Source organism: Xenopus laevis, chromosome 8L, assembly GCF_017654675.1.
Source record: "Xenopus laevis strain J_2021 chromosome 8L, Xenopus_laevis_v10.1, whole genome shotgun sequence".
NCBI classification, from domain to species: Eukaryota; Metazoa; Chordata; class Amphibia; order Anura; family Pipidae; genus Xenopus; species Xenopus laevis.
The window spans coordinates 98,449,543-98,472,600 of record NC_054385.1 but is presented as its reverse complement, the minus strand read 5'-3'; the positions used below and the strand labels follow the sequence as shown (position 1 = coordinate 98,472,600).

At 37.6% G+C, this 23,058-nt stretch overlaps 1 protein-coding gene across 4 annotated transcripts in view; it reads left to right on the top strand.

Moving 5' to 3' along the window:
- The window catches only part of rgs6.L (regulator of G-protein signaling 6 L homeolog), a 227,755-nt gene that overhangs the window by 137,873 nt on the left and 66,824 nt on the right, over positions 1–23,058 (top strand). For all 4 annotated transcript variants that reach the window (XM_041571900.1, XM_041571899.1, XM_041571901.1 and 1 more), the window contains 1 exon segment: positions 21,798–21,848. In XM_041571900.1, the coding sequence (XP_041427834.1) occupies positions 21,798–21,848 (51 nt within the window).

Genomic DNA, 23,058 nt, shown 5'->3' with positions numbered 1-23,058 from the left:
GCACTGGTTCCCCCAGCCTGATAGAACACAGACTCCTCCTCTGCTGTTTCTTATAGAACATTCTGGGATATACATACCTTCTCTCTATGCTTTTACCAGTCACCATGCAACATTTAGGGTTGCCACACGGCCGATATGTTAACATCCTAGCCAGTAAAGTCTGGGATGGTATTACAAATTTACAGGCAAATTAATTGCTGGTAAATTTGTAACACCCTTAGGTTGTGCCCCTGGCCTGCCAACATATGCCCCCGATCCACTCATCTTGCCTTATTTCTTCTCTAATCACAGCATAGTCAAACCTCCGCCCCTCCATTGCATCATCTTTCTGCCCCCTCTTGTCGCAACCTTACACCTTTGTGTATCCACCCTGTCCCTTTATAAGATGACCCGCTAAATCACTCCACCAGTTGGTAACTTATATATATATGTTATGTTATATGTTTCCATTTGAACAGGATTATTTTTTACAGATCGCAGGGACAGCTATGGGAGCGGCCATGGCACCAGCATATGCCAATTTATATATGCATCAGTTTGAGACTATAAATATTATTCTTGATTTTGGTGAGAAATTATTGTTTTTTATGTGTTTCATCGACGATATGCTGATAGTGTGGCGTGGGACTCTTGCTGAATTTAATGATATGGTAGAACACCTGAATGGTCTACCCATGGGCGTCCACAGAAAATTTTCCAGGGGGGGGCAAGTAATTTAGTTTAGGGTAGCATCCCCCAACAGACAAATATATATATATATATATATATATATATATATATATATATATATATATATATATATATATATAGTCAACTACAAGAGGTCCTCTGCACTCAACCCATTATCAATATATTTAAGACAGCGACATTTTGTGCATACTGTTACTAAAAAATGCCTTACCCTTTAAACAACACAGGGATTGTTTGTCCATATATTGCAATATATTTAAGATGGCCAACTACGTCAAAGTCATCCCATATCTGGCCAGTCCTACGCTTAATTTTCATCTGATTCATTAAGAATTCAATTGCTTAATTATACATTTTACAAAGGGACTAAGTTTTACCTGCAACTTACTTGCTGCTTTCAAAGTAAAACTCCCAAACTTGGCTGCTCTTTTATTAGACACCAGTGGGATCACCAGCTATAGTCAGGTGATCCCACTGGTGTCTAATAAAAGGGCAGCCAAGTTTGGGAGTTTTACTTTGAAAGCAGCAAGTAAGTTGCAGGTAAAACTTAGTCCCTTTGTAAAATGTATAATTAAGCAATTGAATTCTTAATGAATCAGATGAAAATTAAGCGTAGGACTGGCCAGATATGGATGGGATGACTTTGACGTAGTTGGCCATCTTAAATATATTGCAATATATGGACAAACAATCCCTGTGTTGTTTAAAGGGTAAGGCATTTTTTAGTAACAGTATGCACAAAATGTCGCTGTCTTAAATATATTGATAATGGGTTGAGTGCAGAGGACCTCTTGTAGTTGACTATATGTATTTTGTGGTCACACCCTCATTGCACCCCTGCCTAATGGTTTTAAAAAATAGTGGTGAGCACAACTTTCCCTTGTTTGTTTTATATATATATATATATATATATATATATATATATATATATAATATATATATATATATATATATATATATATATATATATATATATATATATATAAAGTTCCAATGTACCAGCGCTAAAGCCCAATTTGTGATTTTGAGGTACAAGATCAAGAAGATGTATGTATGTAAAAAAAAAAAACAATTCTAGCTGAATTTATTTTGACTACTGAATACATTTACAACTGTACTACAAGTGAGTGCTTTTTACGGCTACTCTGCTCTACTCAGCAACCTACTATTAACATTCAGTACTCAGATACACACAATAGATGGATCAAAAATAATAATTTATTTGTAAAAATAAATTTTAAAACATAATAAAACAGACGCCCGTGCTCTGTTTGAGTATGGCACAAAACAGGTTTGCTCTAAACAGCAAATAAATAAGAAAAACATATCATCAGTATAAGGAATTGTTCAGTATAAAAATAAAAACTGGGTAAATAAATAGGTTGTGCAAAATAAAAAATGTTTCTAACATAGTTAGTAAGCCAAAAAATGTAATGTGAAAAGACTCGAGTGACTGGATGTGTAACAGAACAGAACACTACTTCCTGCTTTACAGCTCTCTTGTTTTCCACTGATTAGTTACCAAGCAGTAACCAATCAGTGACTTGAGGGGGGGGGCGGCACATGGGACATAATTGACTGAGCTGAATGCTGAGGATCAATTGCAAACTCACTGAACAGTTATGTCCCATGTGGCCCCCCTTATAGTCACTGACTAACTCAGAGTTAGAGAGCTGAAAAGCAGGAAGTAGTGTTCTGTTCTGTTACACATCCACTCACTCCAGTCTTTGTACATTACATTTTTGGCTATCTATATTAGAAACATTATTTTTGCACAGCCTATCTTTTTATCCAGTTTTTATTTTTACACTGAACTGTTCCTTTAAATTGAAACTACTGATGAATCTGCAACCACAACACTTTATATATATATAATACACAAAAGCCATGAATATCCTGTAAATTATATCCTTATAAACGGTGAGTTCTGATGTCATCACTTATAAACGGTGAGTTCTGATGTCATTTCTGTCACATGACTCATTGAATTTTGTGTATTATAATTAATAAAGTACCCCCAGTTGCAAAATATGAGGATATTATAAGTTACCTCGGAGTTCCATGACCTGTATAAAAACACTCGGCCTTCGGCCTCGTGTTTTTATATGGTCGTGAAACTCCTCGGTAACTTATAATATCCTTATATTTTACAAGAGGGGGTACTTTATTCACTATATATGTAAAAATGTTACTCTCCCAAAATAATATCAATAGCATTGAACAAAGTGCAAAGCTATGTGCAAATGTCACAAAACTTGAGACAAGGAACCCGTAGAACAGTAAATCACATATACTGACAACATACAGTTTCAAGAAGTTCACCATAGACTCAGGGGTCTAATTTGATCAGAAAGCATGATACAGATAAAATAAGGGTACATGATTTTTTTAATATTAAAATAGAAAATATTTTAGGGCAACATCTGTGCCAAAGAGCATACAATCAGCATATGCAGAGAACAGGCTAGGTACTTCATTGTAGGGTCTATTTCTATATAGAGCAGAGATTTCAGCACGTTTCACCTTAGATTATCACATCTTGCTGTTGCCCTAGTAAAACTGCCTCGCCGCACATACTGAGATGAATAGTTGGGATTAATAATCTGCGGCTATTCAGATGGGTTGACAGGGAAAGTTGGCTAACTAAATTTTTTAGCAGTCTGCTTTTGTCCGTCAGTAGTGTAAGCAGCAGAATGCCATCTGAATATCTGTCCATCAGTGAAGGCAGAGCAGCAGAGCTGGAGAGAAACCCCTGGGCACAGTGGGCTGGAGAGAAAAAAAAAAGCCTCACCTATTTATTTTTCATCACTCAGCTCGCGCGCACTCGTCCTCCCAAAGCACCCTGGCGAGTGGTGACGTGACGTTGCGACGGCGACGTCACGTTGCGTCGGCGGCGTCCGTGACGTCAATCAGAGTCAGCCCGGCCCGGAGACTGGGGGAGGCAGTTGGGAAGAATTTGGGCCTGGCTGTGGGTAAAATTAAGCATGCAGAGAGATTTGTGTGGACAGTCCCAGGGGGGGGCACTGCCCCCTCTTGCCCCCCTCTGTGGACGCCCATGGGTCTACCGTCTCCAGTTAAATTTACTTTCACTATACATGATCAGTATGTTTACTTCCTGGATGTGCAGGTATTTCGCATGGGGACACGGTTAGGTTATACCTTATATCGTAAGAAAACAGAAAAAAAGGCTTGTTACATTATAACAGTGACCACCCCTGGGCTACCAAGTGTTCCTTACCGATCTCACAATTTTGTAGGGTATTGAGAAATAATACTGAAGAAGAACACACATCTAGACAGATCAGGGAAACGTTGGAGCGCTTTAGACAGAAAGGATATCCTGTTAAGGTACTTAAGTGAGCCCTTACAATTGCGAAGGATAGGGTGATCAATCCAGTTACAACTAACAGAGAGCCACCAAATATTATTTTCAGTACTACATATAATGGAGCCTCTAGAGAAGTTTGCAAAAGCATCAAACAGAATTGGAACATCATTAAATCTGATCGTTGCTTATCTGCAAAAAGATAGATTGAAAACATGGATGCTTCAGGTGCCCTAACTGCACATCATGTAGATTTATGAATCCTGGTACTAGTTTTACACACCCACATACTGGTGAACGATTTTCTATAAGACATCATATTACGTGTTTAACAACCCACGTGATTTATTTGGTTACTTGTCCCTGTGGTCTAGCTTATGTGGGGAAAACTGATTTAAAGGAAAACTATACCCCCCAAACAATGTAGGTCTCTATTAAAAGATACTGAGTAACACAGCTCATGTGTAAAACCCTGCTTCATGTAAATGAACCATTATCATAATAATATACTTTTTTAGTAGTATGTGCCATTGGGTAATCCTAAATAGAAAATTGCCATTTTAAAAAATAAGGGCCGCCCCCTGAGATTGTAAGATTCACTGTGCACACATACAAACCACATGTTAGGTCACATGAGCCAATAAACAGACAGAGTTCTGCCTTTTGCTTCCTCACTTCTTCCTGTTACAGTTAGTGTTGTAGTATTTCTGGTCAGGTGATCTCTGAGGCTGCACAGATAGAGTCACGAAATGGTGATTCAAGGCAAGAGATGTAAAAGGGCAATATTTATGTAAATATATATTCCAGTTTGATAAGATTCTTTAATATGTCATTCAATTTGATATAAACTATCTGTTGCTTAAGTATTCATTTTGGGGGTATAGTTTTCCTATAATGCTTAGGTTGAGAATGGATGGACATAGATCTGCAATAAGTGTAGCTTTCAGAGATGGTAAGACAAACAAGCCTGTGGTGAAACATTATTTGGAAATGGGACACAGACTCCCCACATTTAAATATATTGCGATCGACCATGTCGACCCCCTTACATAGGGGAGGAGATAGATCAAAGGCATTTTTACAGAGGGAAGTCTTTTGGATAAAGAAATTAAATACTCTTTCACCATATGGGTTAAATGAACATTGCTCCTTATCTTGTTTCGTTAGTCAAAGATAAAACCTTTGGTTGCAACATTTTAACAATATTGTAATAAAATGATATAATATATGCTTCCTCGATACTTTGTTGCATAGACCGCTAAATATTTGTCAATACAATTAGCCTATTGAAGGATTGAGTTTTGTGATGTCATGCACCAAAGTGAGGCTGTTTACTGATTGGTTAATTATTTTGTCTATAACTATTTAATGTGATTTTAAATAGGAATCTGGGTCTTGATAAAGGTCCAAGCAGGGGACCGAAACGTTGACCTGTTTTCTTTTAAAGCATGAATAAATAAAAATAAAGAATTTTAAAATCCCAGTGTGCGTTCCTAATTCTGTGGAATACTATATATATATATATATATATATATATAATATATATATATATATATAATCTTCAAAAATGGATCCGCACTCCAAACAATTCAATCAAACTGATTTTTATTGAATTATCACTCACGTGTCCAAAGTTTTGGCCCACGTTAGGGCCTTTATCAAGGATCACGTGGGCCGAAACGTTGGACACGTGAGTGATAATTCAATAAAAATCACTTTGATTGAATTGTTTGGAGTGCGGATCCATTTTTGAAGATTATATGTCATAACTTTGACCCAGCACCCACCACAAACCTGAAGGGATAGAGTGCAGGTACTTTCTGGACTTTTATATATATATATAAAAGCATCTTGAGAAAGGTTCTAAACCATGAACCGAAACGTCGATGTGATGTACAATTAATATTTTTCCAATAAAATTTGATAAAAGAATCGGTGTGCATGTAACTTTTGGACTGCTGGATCTCAAAACCTATACACTGCACCCGGTGTCGAACCTTGAATGACGTGTGCGGTCTTATATGGTGGATATATATATATATAAAGGCAAAAAAGCCCAAGTGCTGCCGCAAATTTAATATCAACATGAAGAATATGGAGGTCCATGTTCATCATTCTGAGTGCACATGCACTTTATGGGGGAATTAGCATTTGGTAGGCAGGTAAGCACAGGATTTTGAGCTTAGAGAAAGGGACACCATGGGGCAGATATACTAACCGGCGAAAATTCGCCAGTGTCCGCTTCGCACCCATCACAACACTTCACCAGGTCAGAAAATGTTAATCTACTAAAATGCTGAGTTTTGTCCTGGGCGCTAGACGCTGGCGACTTTTCAATCGCGACCAATTCAAATCGAAGTTGCTCTACCGTTCATTTCTGCCTAGCGCACATTTGCTAGAGGTCTTGCACTCAGGTTAATTTGCATACGAGTGCGAGCCTCTGTTGAGCCTCTGTCATGCCTATAGATACGCTTGGCATAACATCAGAGCGTTCACCCTGTTTACCTGTCTGCCATATGTATGTATGAGTGCATGTATATGCAGGCTTTTATGTTGTCTACACTATTAAAGACACTACATGGCACATTTACTTAGGGTTAATTAAACCTCGATATTCGACCGTTGAAGTAAAATCCTTCTACTTCGAATATCGAAGTCAAAGGTTTTACCGCATTTCCTTTGTTCGTAAGATCAAAGGATTTTAATCCATTGATCGAACGATTTTCCTTTGATCAAAAAAAGCTAGGAAAGCCTATGGGCTAACATTGTTGCTCGGTAGGTTTTAGGTTGCGAAGTAGGTGGTCGAAGTTTTTTAAAGAGATAGTACTTCGAATGATTTTTAGTTCGAAACGTTCTAAGTCGTAGTCGCAGGTCGAAGTAGCCAAAAAAATACTTCGAAATTCGAATGATTTTTTATTCTGTTCCTTCACTCGAGCCAAGTAAATGTGTCCCTACGGGTGCTATTTATCATGTTGTGTAAAAAATTGGAGAAAAGCATGACCAGTGATGTTGCCCATAGCAACCAATCAGAGCTTTACTTTTGTTTTCTCACTTGCAGGTGACTGTTAAAATGTAGTTGTTGATTGGTGATCACCGGTGATATTTTTCTCCAATGTTTTACACAGCATGATAAATAGGCCCTTTAAAGTGATGTTAACAGCCACCATGAAAAGTGAAACAGTAGCACCTTTCCCAGGGATGGCATTTTGCTTTGTATTTTTGAAGCTACAGCAGCCTGACTCCTCCCCAAGGACTAGAAGTCTGGCCAGTACTTACTTAAGAGTCTGGACTGTATTTTTAAGGTGGAAAATCAATGCATCACTTTTCAAAGGTGTCTGTCAGTATCACTTTAACTAACATTAGGGAACTTATAAGTAATGACAGCACATTACTGATCATTACTGATACCCCCCTTCTGAGCTAACAACAGTGATTCCACCATATCAGCATAAAATAAGGATCAGCACACATAATATGGTTCCCATCAATATTATTACCGCCAACAGGAAACCAATTAGCAGGGCCTATAAAATTGCTCACTGTCAGCATCAATCACATTATTCAGAATAGTCATACAAATCAAAGAGAAGAAAAATCCCCAGGCTGTTTAGATTTGAAACAGATGTTGTACACAATTTTACCTGCAAATGGCTGCCGACTGTACAAGTTTACTGATGGGAAGAACATTTATATACCTATAATCAATAATATTTTTTTTTAAAGAAGCGATCCATCCCATTGATATATTTTCAGTATATGCTAATAAAGCAAGTAGTAAAGTAGGTAATTTCATGTGTTTTTTTTTGAGTGTTTTATGGTGAGTTCAGTAGTGTGTATACAGGTATGGGATCCATTATCTGGAAACCTGTTATCCAAAAAGCTCCAAATTACAGGAAGACCATCTCCTATACACTCCACCTTTTATACAAATAATTCAGTTTTTTTTAATGATTTCCTTTTTCTCTGTAATAATAAAACAGTACCCTATACTTGATCCAAACCGAGATATAATTAATCCTTGTTGGACGCATAACAAGCATGTTGGGTGTATTTTTATATTTCAAATTATTTTTTAGTAGACTTAAGGTATGGGGATCCAAACTATGGAAAATTACCATATCAGGAAACCCCCAGCATTCTGGATAACACGTCCCATACCTGTATATTTGGTTATTTGAGTTATTTGGTTGCACACATACCAGTTTTATAAAGAACGTTATTGATATAACGTACACAAGTTGACCTCAAGGAAACATTTCCTCTAACACAGGGCTGCCCAAAAGGTAGATCGGGATCTACAAGTAGACCTTTAGCTGGTGATCAGTAGATCTCAAGACACTGTCAACGAACATCTTGTCTAAATATATCTTATATTTCATGCTTTTCATTCAGATATTTATCATGTTTAGGTTACATAAGAAATAGTTGTTTGTTAAACATATTAATGTCCATCTTTTCATAAATCCATATTAAAGTAATATTTTCCATGGAACAGAATACTAACAAAGCTTTTATGGATGTAGATCATAATGGGACAACATTACTAAAAGTAGACCTCACATTAGTAAAGTATGGCCACTCCTGCTCTAACAGCTAAGCAATAGAGTACTAAACTGCCAATCAGCATGTAAAGGGAATTTCAAGCTCTGATGAAACCTTTCCTGTTGGGCAGAACACTGACTTTGAACCAAACTTTCCCTTTAACTCACCCATCTGTAGTTTTTTAATTGGATTGTTACTGTGAACTGTGTTAGTCAGAAATATTGTTCGCTTAGTGCTAATACGTTAAATTGGACCGTTGTGTTCCCATTATAGGTGGTTAATGGGATCTATCTAATGGGCTTTGTTCTTTTCTCTTATGTAAAATCCCTTCATTTGGTTTCCAGCTTGAACTGAAGGACTATTTACAGTAGGAACAAGACAGAGAGATCACTGACTGGGTTGGTTTGTGCCACATCCATCTGTAAACACACCTAGTTCCTAGACGTCTTGCTCATGATTTTGGGTCTCGGTGCACTATGGGGGGGTTCCCATCCTTAAAAGTCTATGGAGTAATTTATACTTGTGTGATACTCACAATACTGCACTGTTGCATATGTCTGATGATCAGTGGAAATCTTTGGGCAGTGTCCAACAAAACATGTCCATTCAAGGCAGTTATTGAAGGGCCCTGAAAATCTGCATTTTGTGTGTCGGGTGGAGCCCAAATATTACTCCAACACTGGGCCTCATAGGCAATGTGGGATGCTGATACAAGCCTTGTGAGTTATGGTCACATTAGTGTTCCTCCATCTGTATCCATGGAGAAGCAAAATGGTTCCCAGAAGACCACTTTACAACTGAAATAATTAATGCCGTTTTTCTACAGCCCAAAAGAGATGAAATTCCATGAATTATGCATTATTATTTATTGTCTTATGTTTTTATTTATAACAGATATTAAAGTGCCATTCAAGCGAAACAAACCATTGAAATCAATTCTAAGAAGGGCCCTGTTATTAAAAACCTCACTAAATATATAGTATAAATGACAGCTGGAGGTTAGGATTTGCCAGAAAGCTGGAAGATATTAGAAATATTTGGATGGTATTATGGCACATATACAGTAGGTAAGCCCAATACAGCCCAATTATAGAGGAGTCAACTAAAACAGGTATTTTGTTCTATGGTGACACTTAGGGCATTATTTATCAAAGGTAGAATTTTAGAGCTCGGTGAGCTTTTTTTAGACCTTGAATGAACTCACAACTCGAATGGTTTCTAATTTAAGAAAAAACAAATGGAAAAAACTCGAATCAGTGTAGTCGGGTGAAAAACTAGAATACTTGAATTGATCGTGTTTTTGGCAAAAAACGCAAATTGCTCGAATTGATCACGTTTTTGAGTGAAGCCAACAGAAAAAAATCATGAAGTCTAGTAACATCTTCAAATGGCTCTAAGGACCTCTGCCATTGACTTCTACATGACCTTGACAGGCGTATTTTTGTATTCAAGCTATTTCCACGCTCGGGGTATAATAAATCACAAAAAATTCTCAAAAAGTTTAAAAAAAAAAAAAAAAAAACTCTAAAAGGAAAGTTAACCCGAAAATTAAAGTTTTGACTAAAAAATACCCTTGAAAACCTTTAATACATCTGCCCCTTTGCTTGAATGATGAGGATTACTTTATGCCACCAAGTGTATGATATTTAGATTTGGAAGCCCACTCTTTAACATTTTGGCCCGTCGCTGGTAAGTAATTTTTTTTGTGCACAGCAGACATCTGATTCTGCCTCTCAAATTTTCATTCTCCGTGTCCAAGCTGCAGCCCTGTAGATTCATTGCCATTGCCAAGTGACATTTGATGTGCTTCTCTGATTTTTTCCTATTCTGTAGTCTGGTCACACAATGAGCTCTAGACACTTTGTTTGTTCACCGCAGTTACTGTCTGGAGCAACATTAAAATTCTCCTTAACCCCTTTGTGCCAAATAAACTGCACAATGAAACCTTCAGTTGGTGAAAGGATGTAATATCTGTGGCACTTTATTAAACGTCCACTGTGACATGCTAATATACTCATCCATGCAGAAGAAATAATGCATAATCAAATATGATTTTTTTATGCACTGTCTTACTTTTAATTTCTCTGATTGCAAACAATGGCCATGAAATGGGGGGAAGTAGATTACAAATTACTGTAGTAGTTTGTTATCGCCACAGATTTTTTTTAGTTCTTTAAGGAGAAGGAAAGTCGTTTCGTGCCAAATGTTAGGTGCTCCTATCAGCAGAAAACTGCACCGGCCCGGGGTTATACCAGTGAGCACCACGGAGCGATCCTCTTCCGGCTTCTTCATTCTTCAAATTTCCCGGGGCAGACGCATACGCAGTAGAATTAAATAGGTGACTTTTTAGTTAAAGTCACCTAGTGCGATATTATCTGTGCGTCTGTGTCCACCTTAAGAGAGAGGAATTAGATATCATCCCACACATCAGTACACTTTGTCCCAACACACCTTGTCGCTGTGAAGATGGTTCTAGACCAGACCAATCCTCTTGCTGGAGTTTATGCCTCATCTGACTGCACTCAGTGGACTAAATCCAGCTCTAGGCCTGCTTGATCACCCTGTCCCATTTTTGGAGAACCAGTCTGATGACCTGATTGTTACAAAGGACAAGCATAAAGGAGAGGGAGGTCTGTACAAGAATGTCTTTTTGTAAGTCACTGGCCTCATTTCTAAACACGGGGTACATTTGCACCTGGGCAGTAACTCATTGCAACCACTGATCAGAGTTTTTCAGCCATCTGCAAGTTGAACCATCTGCCATGGGTAATTGTCCAGTTTTTAAAATGACCCCCAGTGTAACAAATCTTTAACAAATGATAAAATACACAAACCAAGTTAACATTATATTTATTTTTGCTGTTGGTACAAAAAATACATGTTAATAATAACAATAAATAATAATAATTTTAAGTTACATTTTCACTTTTGAGACTCTTGTGTGTTTAAGTAAGTCATTCTTAGGGGCTGATTCACTATGGGTTGAATATCGAGGGTTAATTAACCCTCGATATTCGACTAGGAATTGAAATCCTTCGACTTCGAATATCGAAGTCGAAGGATTTAGCGCAGAAAATTCGAGGATTATTCCTTCGATCAAAAGATTAAATCCTTCGAAGGATTTTAATCCAACGATCAAAGGAATATCCTTCGATCAAAAAAACTTGGGGACCTTCCCCATAGGCTAACATTGACTTCGGTAGCTTTTATCTGCCGAACTAGGGGGTCGAAGTTTTTTTTTAAAGAGACAGTACTTCGACTATCGAATGGTCGAATAGTCGAACGATTTTAGTTCGAATACTTCGATTCGAAGTCGTAGTCGAAGGTCGAAGTAGCCCATTCGATGGTCGCAGTAGCCCAAAAAAACCTTCGAAATTCGAAGTTTTTTTACTTCGAATCCTTCACTCGAATTTAGTGAATCAGCCCCTTAGTGTTATTAAAGAGGTTTCAGGTCATTTTCTTTATTGGTGCTCTCAGTTCAGTCCAAAAGCGAGTAGCAATTTCAGCTTGTCTGTCCGAACTGCATTATGGTGCATAGGTGATTCATTTTAGTCCACTGGGACCTTCAGTAAATCAGTTGCAGTTTCCCAACCCTTTATTTAGCCTTTGCTGCTGAGAGGAGTTGGGAGCAGGGTCAAGATCCTTCTAATTAAAGATGCCTCTTGGAGCAGAAGCATATTTTTCCCATAGGGTCTCAATAAGGAATGTGATTAAATACCAATTATCACGTTACTATTTATAAGGCAGTGAGATGTGTGTCACATTTCCAGTAGTGTCCATGATTATACACCCATTTAAAATAGGAAACCTCTTGGGGTTGGCCCAACAGTATCAGAACCCTTGCTATGCGGTATTTTCTTTTCTGGCATTATAAATTTCCCCAACATATATAACTTTATACAACATATACAATGTTGGTACATTGTAATATATTTTCAGGGTGCTAAATGCCACCAAACAACTTAGCGAACACACACACCTCTTTATCCTGATCCCGCTGTATGTTTTAGAATGAATTTATGGGACTTTGTATATTTTCAACAGAATAAAACAAGAAGGCCAAGTAAAATGTAAGACAATATTAGATAGGGACAAACAAAGTGCAGAAATCAGTAGTCATATTTTATAAGACACACATTTATTATTTTCTTTTCTTATTAGCTCTATATTTTAGTCCAGTGCCCTATGCACATGTGCCCTCGGTTACCTACTGTTTATAAAAAATACAACCCTGTTTATTATGTCAGTATTGTGGTAATAAGTTGGAAGAAGGGGATTTTAACGATATACTGTATGTGACCAATTTAAATATACATTTATCTTTAGAGAACATACACAGCCTTTTCATGCATTAATGTTTCTGCATAAAATACCTGCACTTAACTCCTAGAAATCAGATTTCATGCTATACCAAATGCCCTGAGCTCAATAAAGTTTCCCAGCCCCATCAATGCAAATCTCTGTAAGCCCTAACCATTGCTATATATCACGTCACTGAAACTGTAAATGGTCTAACCAAGAAAAAAAAATCCCTTTGCTCTTGAGGTACACTTTAGCTGGAAAGTGCACACATTAAGCATGTGTTAATTGGGTTTCTTCTATATGTTAATAATATAATAATCAGCTCTGGAGAACTGTTTTTCTCACTATCCCAGCAAATGAAAGATCAATATGAATAAATACAGAATCGTTTTAAAACAAGCTTTAAGTGCTTTTTCTTTCTTTTTTCTGTATAGTGGTTTCACACTCGAGTACTTTGGGCTTTTAACTGTACTCTCAGCAAACCACAGCACTGCTGATATTGTTGGGCCTAATGCAATCTATTTTCACTGTGTTATTGTTCTTTCAACTGCAATATATATATAGAGAAAGGATGTGAAAAGATATTATCCATTCTAAGATTTTATGCCACAACACGGGTGGTATAGCCATTATATTTTTTCAGCGAGATGTGCCCCATCAGTTTGTGTTCCAGAACTGCGTATAAAGCTAATATGCATTATGGCACCACCCCTAAAAGATTTTTTATGCACCAGAAAGTATTTCTGTATAATGTCACTGCTTCTAGCCCTGTTGCCTTTTTCAAGAATTTAAACACTATAAGGAGGGGTCCCCTATTAGTTTGCACTCCTTTCACTTCTATATATTTCCCTTTCTCTATAATAAAGAAACAGTACATTGTACTTGATCCAAGCTGAGATATAATTAATCCTTATTAGAGGCAAAACAAACCTATTGGTTTTATTCCATATATAAGTTAATTTTAAGTAGACATATTGTATGGAGATCCAAATTATGGAAAGATCCCTTATCTGGAAAACCCCAGGTCGCAAGTATTTTGGATAACAGATCCCATACCTGTTCAGTGAAACCTCAGTTGTACATACCCTGCAAGATAGCTGGCACCCTACCACCATGGACAGATATCTGCATGATAAATTCCATTCACAGCAAAAATCTGTGATCATGATTTTTTTTATGATCGCAGAACTTTATTTCTTCTGATCTGTTTTTTTCCACAGTTTCTAAAACCTGCATCTGGGCAGGGTTTTGGTAGCGAGTTTTTAATTTTTTATGATCTTTTTTTATGCAGGGGCGGATTAATGCACAGGTATAGCCTAGAGGCCAAGTGTGATCAGGGGCCCATCTTGTTTTTTTCCATTTATTATTTCTAATTTCTTTTAATATTTCTTTTTATTTGCAAAACTGAGTCTGGCTGATCAGACCTGCTGAGAGTAGAAGGCAGGCAAGGTGCGCGTGTGCTCATTCAGTGACATCATTGCCACATGCTGAACCCAAACTGGCCTAGAGAGATCAGGCCACAAGTGCCTGGATCTGCACGCATTTGGACCCAGCAGTAGCCTCAAAGTGGCCCTCATATCTCGTTAATCCGCAACTGTTTGAATATTTTCCTGACTCCCATCTCTCTCCCCTCCAAACAATCTTAAACTCTGCTACCAGGATCCTTCTGCACTCTCCTAAAAGGGAACCTGCTCAACCCCAACTAAAATCCCTAGCATGGCTGCCTGTTAAGCAACGGATAGCATATAAAACCCTTCTACTAACATTCAAAGCCCTTCACTCTTCTGCTCCTCACTATATTTCTTCACTTGTCTCACTGTACGTTCCTGGTTGTCTTCTCCGCTTCTTTCAGAGCCACCTTCTCTTCACACCATCCACTGCCACCTCAAACCCACTCAAACCCTTCTATCTTGCTGCTCCTTTCCTCTGGAATTCCATCAAGAAAAAACTGAGTCTACTTTTTGGATCCCTAAAACATTAGCCTAGTCCTGTGCCTACTGACTATGCCTCCTTACCTTGTGCTCTTTTTCCATCTCCAATTTGTGCTGTATGTTAGCCTCCCATCCACTTAGACTGTAAGCTCTACAGGGCAGGGAGCTCCTTCCCACTATGTCTCTTACCACATAGCACTTAAGCTCTTTGTCCTGATATGATTTCTGTGTATATTTATTATGTGATTTGTCTTCCCCATGTATACTTTCAGATATATATATATATATATATATATATATATATATATATATATATATATATATATATATATATATATATATTGTATATATATATATATATTGTACTTTTATGCACTGTACAGTGTTGCGGCTCCTTAACAGCGCTTTACAAATAAAGTTATACATACATCCATACATGTCTTACTGTATGTACTAGTTTGCTCAGCATGCCTCACATAACAAAATAGCATAAAAAAGGATATTTTTGGGTTAAATAGAATCATTAGTATGCTTTTGATCTAACTCATTCAGTCAGTTGCACTTTGTTTTAATATTGGATTTCTGATTTGAGCAGAGGCATTGCACAACAAACCTTTGCCCTAAGCCAGGCATCTCCAGTCTATACCCCTGAGCTACAATGCACAGCATCTGTTGACAGTTTAGAGTTGATAAGTAACACTGAGAATTGAAAGGCCAAGTGTCAGACATCCACGGTTTTACTCCTGGAGGGATGCAAGAATGGCCATTGATGCTATGTCTGATGCTGAAAGGCATGTGTAGCAGTGCACAGAGCTCCCATGTATGCAATATCCAGTGTATTCATTAAACAGTATGCACATATCAACACTTAATTCAATTGTTTTTAAATTGGCTTGAAAATTACTTAGCCAATCTGCACTTGACTCTATTACCAGGCAACAGTGGAATTAAAAAGGAACTCCTCTTGCATGCAAAGAGAAACATTTCACTTCCACCCTAACCAGTTCGAAAAGTCGCTGTTAACAATGGAAGCTAAATGTTTTTATGCTAGAGAATCAAAGTGTTCCATAACTAAGGCAGATGTCTATTGTATTACACATATGTTAGGTTTTCAGATGATTTAACATTTGAAAAAAAATGTCCTTGATATAACTTTATATTCACATTGCAAACAATTTTGCCTTTGCGCAAATGTAGCAAACATTTTGCGAACCCTTTGCCCCTTACTTGACAGTAGGATAGGGATTTCGAATTTTATAGTGTGCAGTGTATGTAATAAAATGTCTTAATGAAAACATTTACATTACATTTGGCCACCTTCAAACATGTCTTAAAAGTGTGCATTGTAGAATTATGATTTACAATGCAATAAAAGTCTAATGAAGAATATTATTATTATTTTTATCCCCCTTAACCTACCACCTGTGGTTTCATTTAGGTTCTTGTGTCTTTGACCAGTGAAGTATGTTTGCCAGCTCAAAACTTAGAGCTACAGAACCTACAATGATTTTGGGTCAATCCCCTAAGAGTTGAGCTGTGCCCACATGAAGAAATTAAAATTGTGCTTTTGTCAAGAAGTAATAATGAATGAAATAATTGGAAATAATAATGTCATGCAACTGACTATCCGTTATCCATTTTGTAGCTTGTGTATGTATTTTCTAGGAAATAGAACATATTAACACTGCCCTTCCTGTATCAATTGTGTGCTCAAGGAGAAATAGCAGAAGATTGAGACCTTCTTTTTATGGTGTGAGTGTGGGCCATGTGGTGCCGAAGAAACCACAAATGATAGACTGCAATGCCACTTCTGTACTGTATATCAAGATAACGTTGCAGAATTACAGTAAAATGTTTATCCCTCTGTTTCTGTAGATTAGCCAGCTGCTCATAGTCCATAGTCTAACTGGTTGGTAAGCTACTGTCTAGAAACATAGTCAAAAAGTGTGGCAGGACCAGAAGAAAGTAAGACAAGTAACACTTAGCAGAAAAGGAACCTCTCTTTTAACACATTTTGGTTATGGTCATTTATTAACAGTGGGCAAATAGGCCCCAATACAGGAATCTATAATGAAAATGGGAGGATTGCTTTTATTATTCTACCCATACCTCCCAACTGTCCCTTTTTCGGAGGGACAGTCCCTCTTTTGACAGCTCAACCCGCAGTCCCTCATTTGTACTGGAAAGTCCCTCTTTTCTCTGCACTGAACAGTCAGAAAAAGAAACAAAGTTTCTCACGTAATTGGCTTTTAGCAGAGAGCCCAGAACAGCCACAGATGCAAATAAGATACTTTGTAACAATTTTGAGACACAAAAACACAGTTTAGATAAGGAGAAATATTTTCAAACTTTCATAACCTGCCAAATTTTGTAAAATTAATATGGTAATTAGGGGGTGTAGCCACAGAAAGGGGTGTGGTCAAAAAAATTGCTGCGCTACGTGCGGAAAAAAATTTTTTGTTCCTCTTTTTACTTCCAAAATGTTGGGAGGTATGTTCTACCTGTACTACAAAGGGGCCAATCTGCCTATTATTGGTAAATAAAAAATATAGAATAAGAACAATGGCACCATAACCCTCATTCTAACACAGGACCCATAGACAGCAACTTTTTCCTTGCCCGTACGAGCCAAAGGGATTAGCGTGGCGGCACTTGACCTTTGGCTGGTGATATACAAATGAGTCACCAACTGTAATATTTATACGTTTATTTATTTATACAAGTCACCACAATTACAGATTCATGCTTTACACTGGATGTATAAGGGATTTTTGTTAGTTCTGCTGCCCAGCTGTTTATAATCCCAGCATTTGATAAAAACCTAATACTTTGTTTTGGGCTATAGTTCAGTTTTTATAATGCCAGTTGGGCTGGAGAGGCTATGGCTGAATTTTAGCTTTGATGATAAAATGTGAATAGATGAAATATTGTCGCTTCATGTTGGGCTGATCTTTGATTCCTGACAGGTGCATGTTTAGATACTGTCATTGCTCTCACTTGGCATCTGTCATCTGCTCTGATGGAATAGTAATGCCGAAATCCATAATAACTAGGGAATATTGAAGTTACCTGTGTCCCTTCACTTGCTTCTGAGTGTTTCCTTGCATTCCTTCTCTCTGTGTTCTTCTAGTGACCTTCACCCACTTATATGCCTATGCCACATTCCAAAATTTGCCCCGTCTACAATACCTACTATGAAATGAGAAATACAACATGCAAACACAATAACAACCTAAACACTTTCCTACTGAGGGAAAGCTTCATTCTTCTATGTCCAGAATACCTCTAAAATTGTGAGGGTCGGAAGGAGATTGCAGAAGAGCCAGAGGCAGTTCCATACATTGGTATCTGTTGTTATGGGCGGATGTCTGAATAGCACAAACCTGTCTGATGTCTGGCCTGTTATTTACATTTGCCACAGTGCTCCCAGCTGCTAATGGGAAGAAAATGTATCATCATTAGTTTCAAATCGTGTTGCTATACAGTTACGTTGTATTAGCAGAGGTAATGATTTATTTAGAAAATGTACAAATCAATAGGGAGGTGTTGAATGCTGATGGGGTTTGCTGTAACATTATATTTTTGCTTTTCCCTAAACCCACGGTAGAATATTTATTATTGGATTCAGTCCTCTCTAGATGGGCAACAGCTCCACCTTTAGGGCACTTTAATCTATAGCACAGCTTTCTTTGAAGAGCCTGAATGACACAGAAGTTGCTAGGCCTGGAGAAATGTGCTGTACCTACATATGAATAAATCCTATTAGCCTATCATGTAGCCCAACATATATAAAAATGTATCAAAAATTAAGTGTAAATTGGTAGAAGGATCTGCAAAAATAAGTTTATTCTCAATCACTGTGCATTGAAACGTTTCAGGTCCCTTTTGGGATATATTTATTGAATAAAGTACCCTCTCTTGTAAAATATAAGGATATTATAAGTTACCGAGGAGTTCCATGACCATATAAAAACACAAGGCTGAAGGCCGAGTGTTTTTATACAGGTCATGGAACTCTGAAGTGACTTCTAATATCCACATATTTTAGGGGGAACTTTCAGCGTTTCAGTGAGTCGTGACAGAAATGACATCACTAATATCCAATTATAAAATATAAGGATATTATAAGTTACCGAGGAGTTTCATGACCAAATAAAAACATGAGGTAGAAGGCTTTTTTTACAGGTCATGGAACTCCAAGGTAACTTCTAATATCCTCATATTTTACAACTGGGGGGTACTTTATTAATTATAATACACAAATTTCAGTGAGTCATGTGACAGAAATTATATCAGAACTCAACGTTTATAACTGATGACATCAGAACTCACCGTTTATAAGGATATAATTTACAAGATATTCATGGCTTTTGTGTATTTGTGAATATCTTGTAAATTAATAAAGTACCCCCAGTTGTACCCCCCAGTCATGACCATATAAAAACACGAGTTGCCTCGTGTTTTTATATGGTCATGAAACTCCTCGGTAACTTATAATATCCTTAAATTTTACAATAGGGGGTACTTTATTCACTATATATTGTGGTAGAGAGGCAACAGGAAGTGTGTTAAACAGAGAATATGTTCTCTGTTTAAAGGCTTTGGTGGCCAGGTCCTGGAAGCCAAGGGGTGACCCCTACTTATGTGTTTGCTTACTGGTAGTCCACAAGGGGCCCAGTTTAGTGAGGGAACTCTTCATGTGTGAAGGTAGTGCCCAGTGGGCAGGATTTATTTTTATGATTCGTGTTTTTGTGTCCTGAAATGGTCATCCTTGGGTGTAAATAAACTGCCTAAACTTAAAGTGTCTGTTGTGCATCCCGCAGCTTACAATATATATATATATATATATATATATATATATATATATATATATATATATATATATATATAGATATATATATAAGCGCATCTATATTTATTTACTGGGTATGGTTTGTGCCGTATTTTTATTTCTAATTTTGCAGCAGAGAAGTTGAACCTGTGGGGGCAAGAAAGTTAAATTCGTCCCGAGTGCTTTAGGAATCATAAATATTATACAGGATGTGGCTGTGATGACTAGGACATTAAACCTATTATATTTTGACTTTTATTTGGCTTATCTTCCAGAACCCCAGAATGTATAGTACCAACTAGGCAGGTCCAGATTCAGATTGGATCCTGGAAAAGCACTTGGTAAATTGCCCATGGCCAAGGACTCTTAACCATCCTGGGATCCCAGCCTTCCCTGGAGTTTCCTTGTTCATTTTGACCTGGCTTTTATTTCTGAAGAAATACTTAATTCCGCCGCAGCCTTTCCCTGTGTCTGGATTCCTGCGTTATAGAATTGCGGAGCTAAAGCACTTTCCCTAGTCCCTTATGAGAGGTCTATACGTAGGGATGTCCCTGTTTCTATAAAATATTCATTATCGCTTAGTGCATCTTCCTTTTTGTGCCTGAGCTTTTAGGAACGCCACACGCAGGAAGCCTATTCAAAGATTTATTGGCCAAAATATTTGTCTGACAGCTCCTATGTCGATAATGCCTGTGGTATAAGACACAATGCCCTGTAAAAGCAGTGCATGTAGCACATCACTATACTGCAGGGAGCAAGAAAGAGATGGGCAGCAAGGAAAGGAATAATCCATAACCCGAGCAGCACTTATATTATTATTATTGCCCTTTATGTAGAAAGCGCTGACATATTAAAAGCTGATTCATGTTTATTGGTTGGTACACATTTATGGGAGTGAGCTCCTAAGCAAAAACATTTTATCAAAATCTTCTTTGTGGCTAAACAAATCAGTACCAGGTCTGATACAGCCTTGTAACTTATCTGGAGGTACACAGAGCCATGAAGGAAGCTACTCCATGGCTGATGTATAATGTGTTGGGCCAGATTGGTAGACTATGGCCATCTATCTAGAGAGCCTCAGGAGCCACCTTCTGTCTAACCACCTGTAGTGTGTGTGTGTCAGAATTAGTGTGGTGTACAGAAATGGTGACTCCCAGACAGCTATATACTGAGAAAAACACTTAGGGGCCTATATAGGGTCGGACTGGGGGGTCATGGCCCACCAGGGCTGCCACGTCAGGGCCCCCCTCCCCAGTCGCAGGGCCCCCTATGTCTCTCCCCCCGGGGAGGGGATGTAGGGAGCGCCGGTTCTGTGGAGCAGGTCTGGGCCGACGGGGCCCATAGGGTTTTTTTCCCAGTCCTATTTACTAACATTCAAATTTCTATTTTTTTAATCACAAATTGTATTTTTTTCTCTAAAAGTTTGTGTTTTTTTTATTTCTCTAAAACGTAAAAAATTTATGAAGTGTAAAAACCATGAAAAACTTTAACACAAAACTTCAGCAAGTAATAGCATTCAAGGTCCTATAGAGGTCAATGGGAGCTGCGCTATTTCTTCTTCTGGACCTTTTTTTAACCATTCTTTAGTGGTTTTTGGATTTTTTCTCTAGTAATAGTCTGAAAAACTCAACTTTTTAGAGTTTTTCAAAGCATGACCTCTCCAGCTTTCAGGTGGAGATATTTTGTTTTATCATGGTTTTTACACTTAATAAATAATGAAATGAATGTTGGTTTAGCGTAATTATTCAAATTAGTAAATAAGCCATATTTTTCATTCTAGTTTTGTACCTCAATGCAAATTTAAATAATATTTGCTACTTTATATTTCTTAGCCCTACTTGTGCATAGATGTGTATGATTTAGTACCTAATTTCACCCCTCAGTGGAGAAGTCTCCGAAGCAGAACGTTGTTTCTGTTTATTCACCAGCCTGTATCTGGGCAGTACTTCTTGTTAAATTGCCATCAACTGAAATATTGTCCAATAAACAGTGCCCCGGCGATTCATTTATAATGGTAAAACATGTGGTGTCTTTACCAAACAGTACATTTTGAACAAAACTTTTCTCAGACCTTAGATTGGAAAGCTTTGGGACTGCCATGTCCTGGCATTAACTTCTATACAACTATAGTTTTCTTCCTCTTAATGCTGATCAGTCTCACTTTTTGTCTTGCCAGGGGCCGATATTGTGCAGTGGCTGGTAAAGAATCTCATCATTGAAGACCCAGGTAATCACCTTTATTAGAATCCAGCTGGAAAATGAAAGCATTGTATTCTATTTGGTATATTTATTATACTTTTTAATATATTCAAGTAGATGATGTTGCTGTATTATAAATGTATTACCATAAGAAACCATTATTGCAAAGCAGATCTTATTTCCACATAGCTTTGGCCACGATCAAGTTATAATAGTTGCAGCGTGTATCTATATTAATGGGCCCCACAACAAATAATTTTTCAGGCCCCCAAAATGTCTAGAGGTTGACCTTTTTTACCAATATTTATTTAAATTGTATATGAATTAGGGCCTCATGGGGCCCTATATCTCCTACCCCTCACCTGCAGCCACAGGGTCTGCTTCCTCGGTAATTATGCCCCTGATTAATAGATAGGCCAGCAACAAAATCCCCCAAATGCACATCAAAAACTCAATATGGTGCAAGGGATTAATTTGGTGCTGACTCCACTAAACCTGATCATGTGCAGCACAGAAATGGATGGTTGTGCTCTGCTCCCCTATGATAAATGAGCCTCTTTGTAACTTGTTTCTAGCTGTATATCAACATTCCAGGGCCTAATTAATAACTAGTATACACACGGCTGAGACCCATATGAACAACAACCTGCTTTTTAACCATTTTTATGGATTTATATCTCATTAACTATACACTCATTCAAAGTCAATGCCGTCACTTTGATGTGGCATTTGTGCACAGAAAGGAAACATATTTACTTTGCCCATCAACAAAATGTTTAGAAAATTTAAATGCCGTCTCTGAATGGGTTGATAATGGCGTTATTTATTGTGTAAATCCTCTTATTAGGTCATGATTTTTAACTTCACATTATATATGGCAGAAATGTACTTCTTTTTGTAGGCAAAGCCTCATATTGAATTCATTCTTGAATTTTCTAAAGCTGTTAATGCCAGACCTGATTAATGTACTTGTATCAATGTTACAGTAAGTCTGCCTTTTTTGTTATTTGCAGCGTATCAGCTATTTGTGCCATAAATAGATTTTTGATTTTCTTTTTTTTGGTTCTGAAAATCTCAGTGTATTCCACCAGAAAATTGATATGGAACATGGGGAGAAAACACTTGTTATGCCCAATTACACTGATTTCAAACTATGTAAATTGTTGCCCGTTCTATAGCATGTAAGCAAATCCAGCAAAAGTGTTTAGTGTCACTTGAACAGAATGCTTGAACAACCT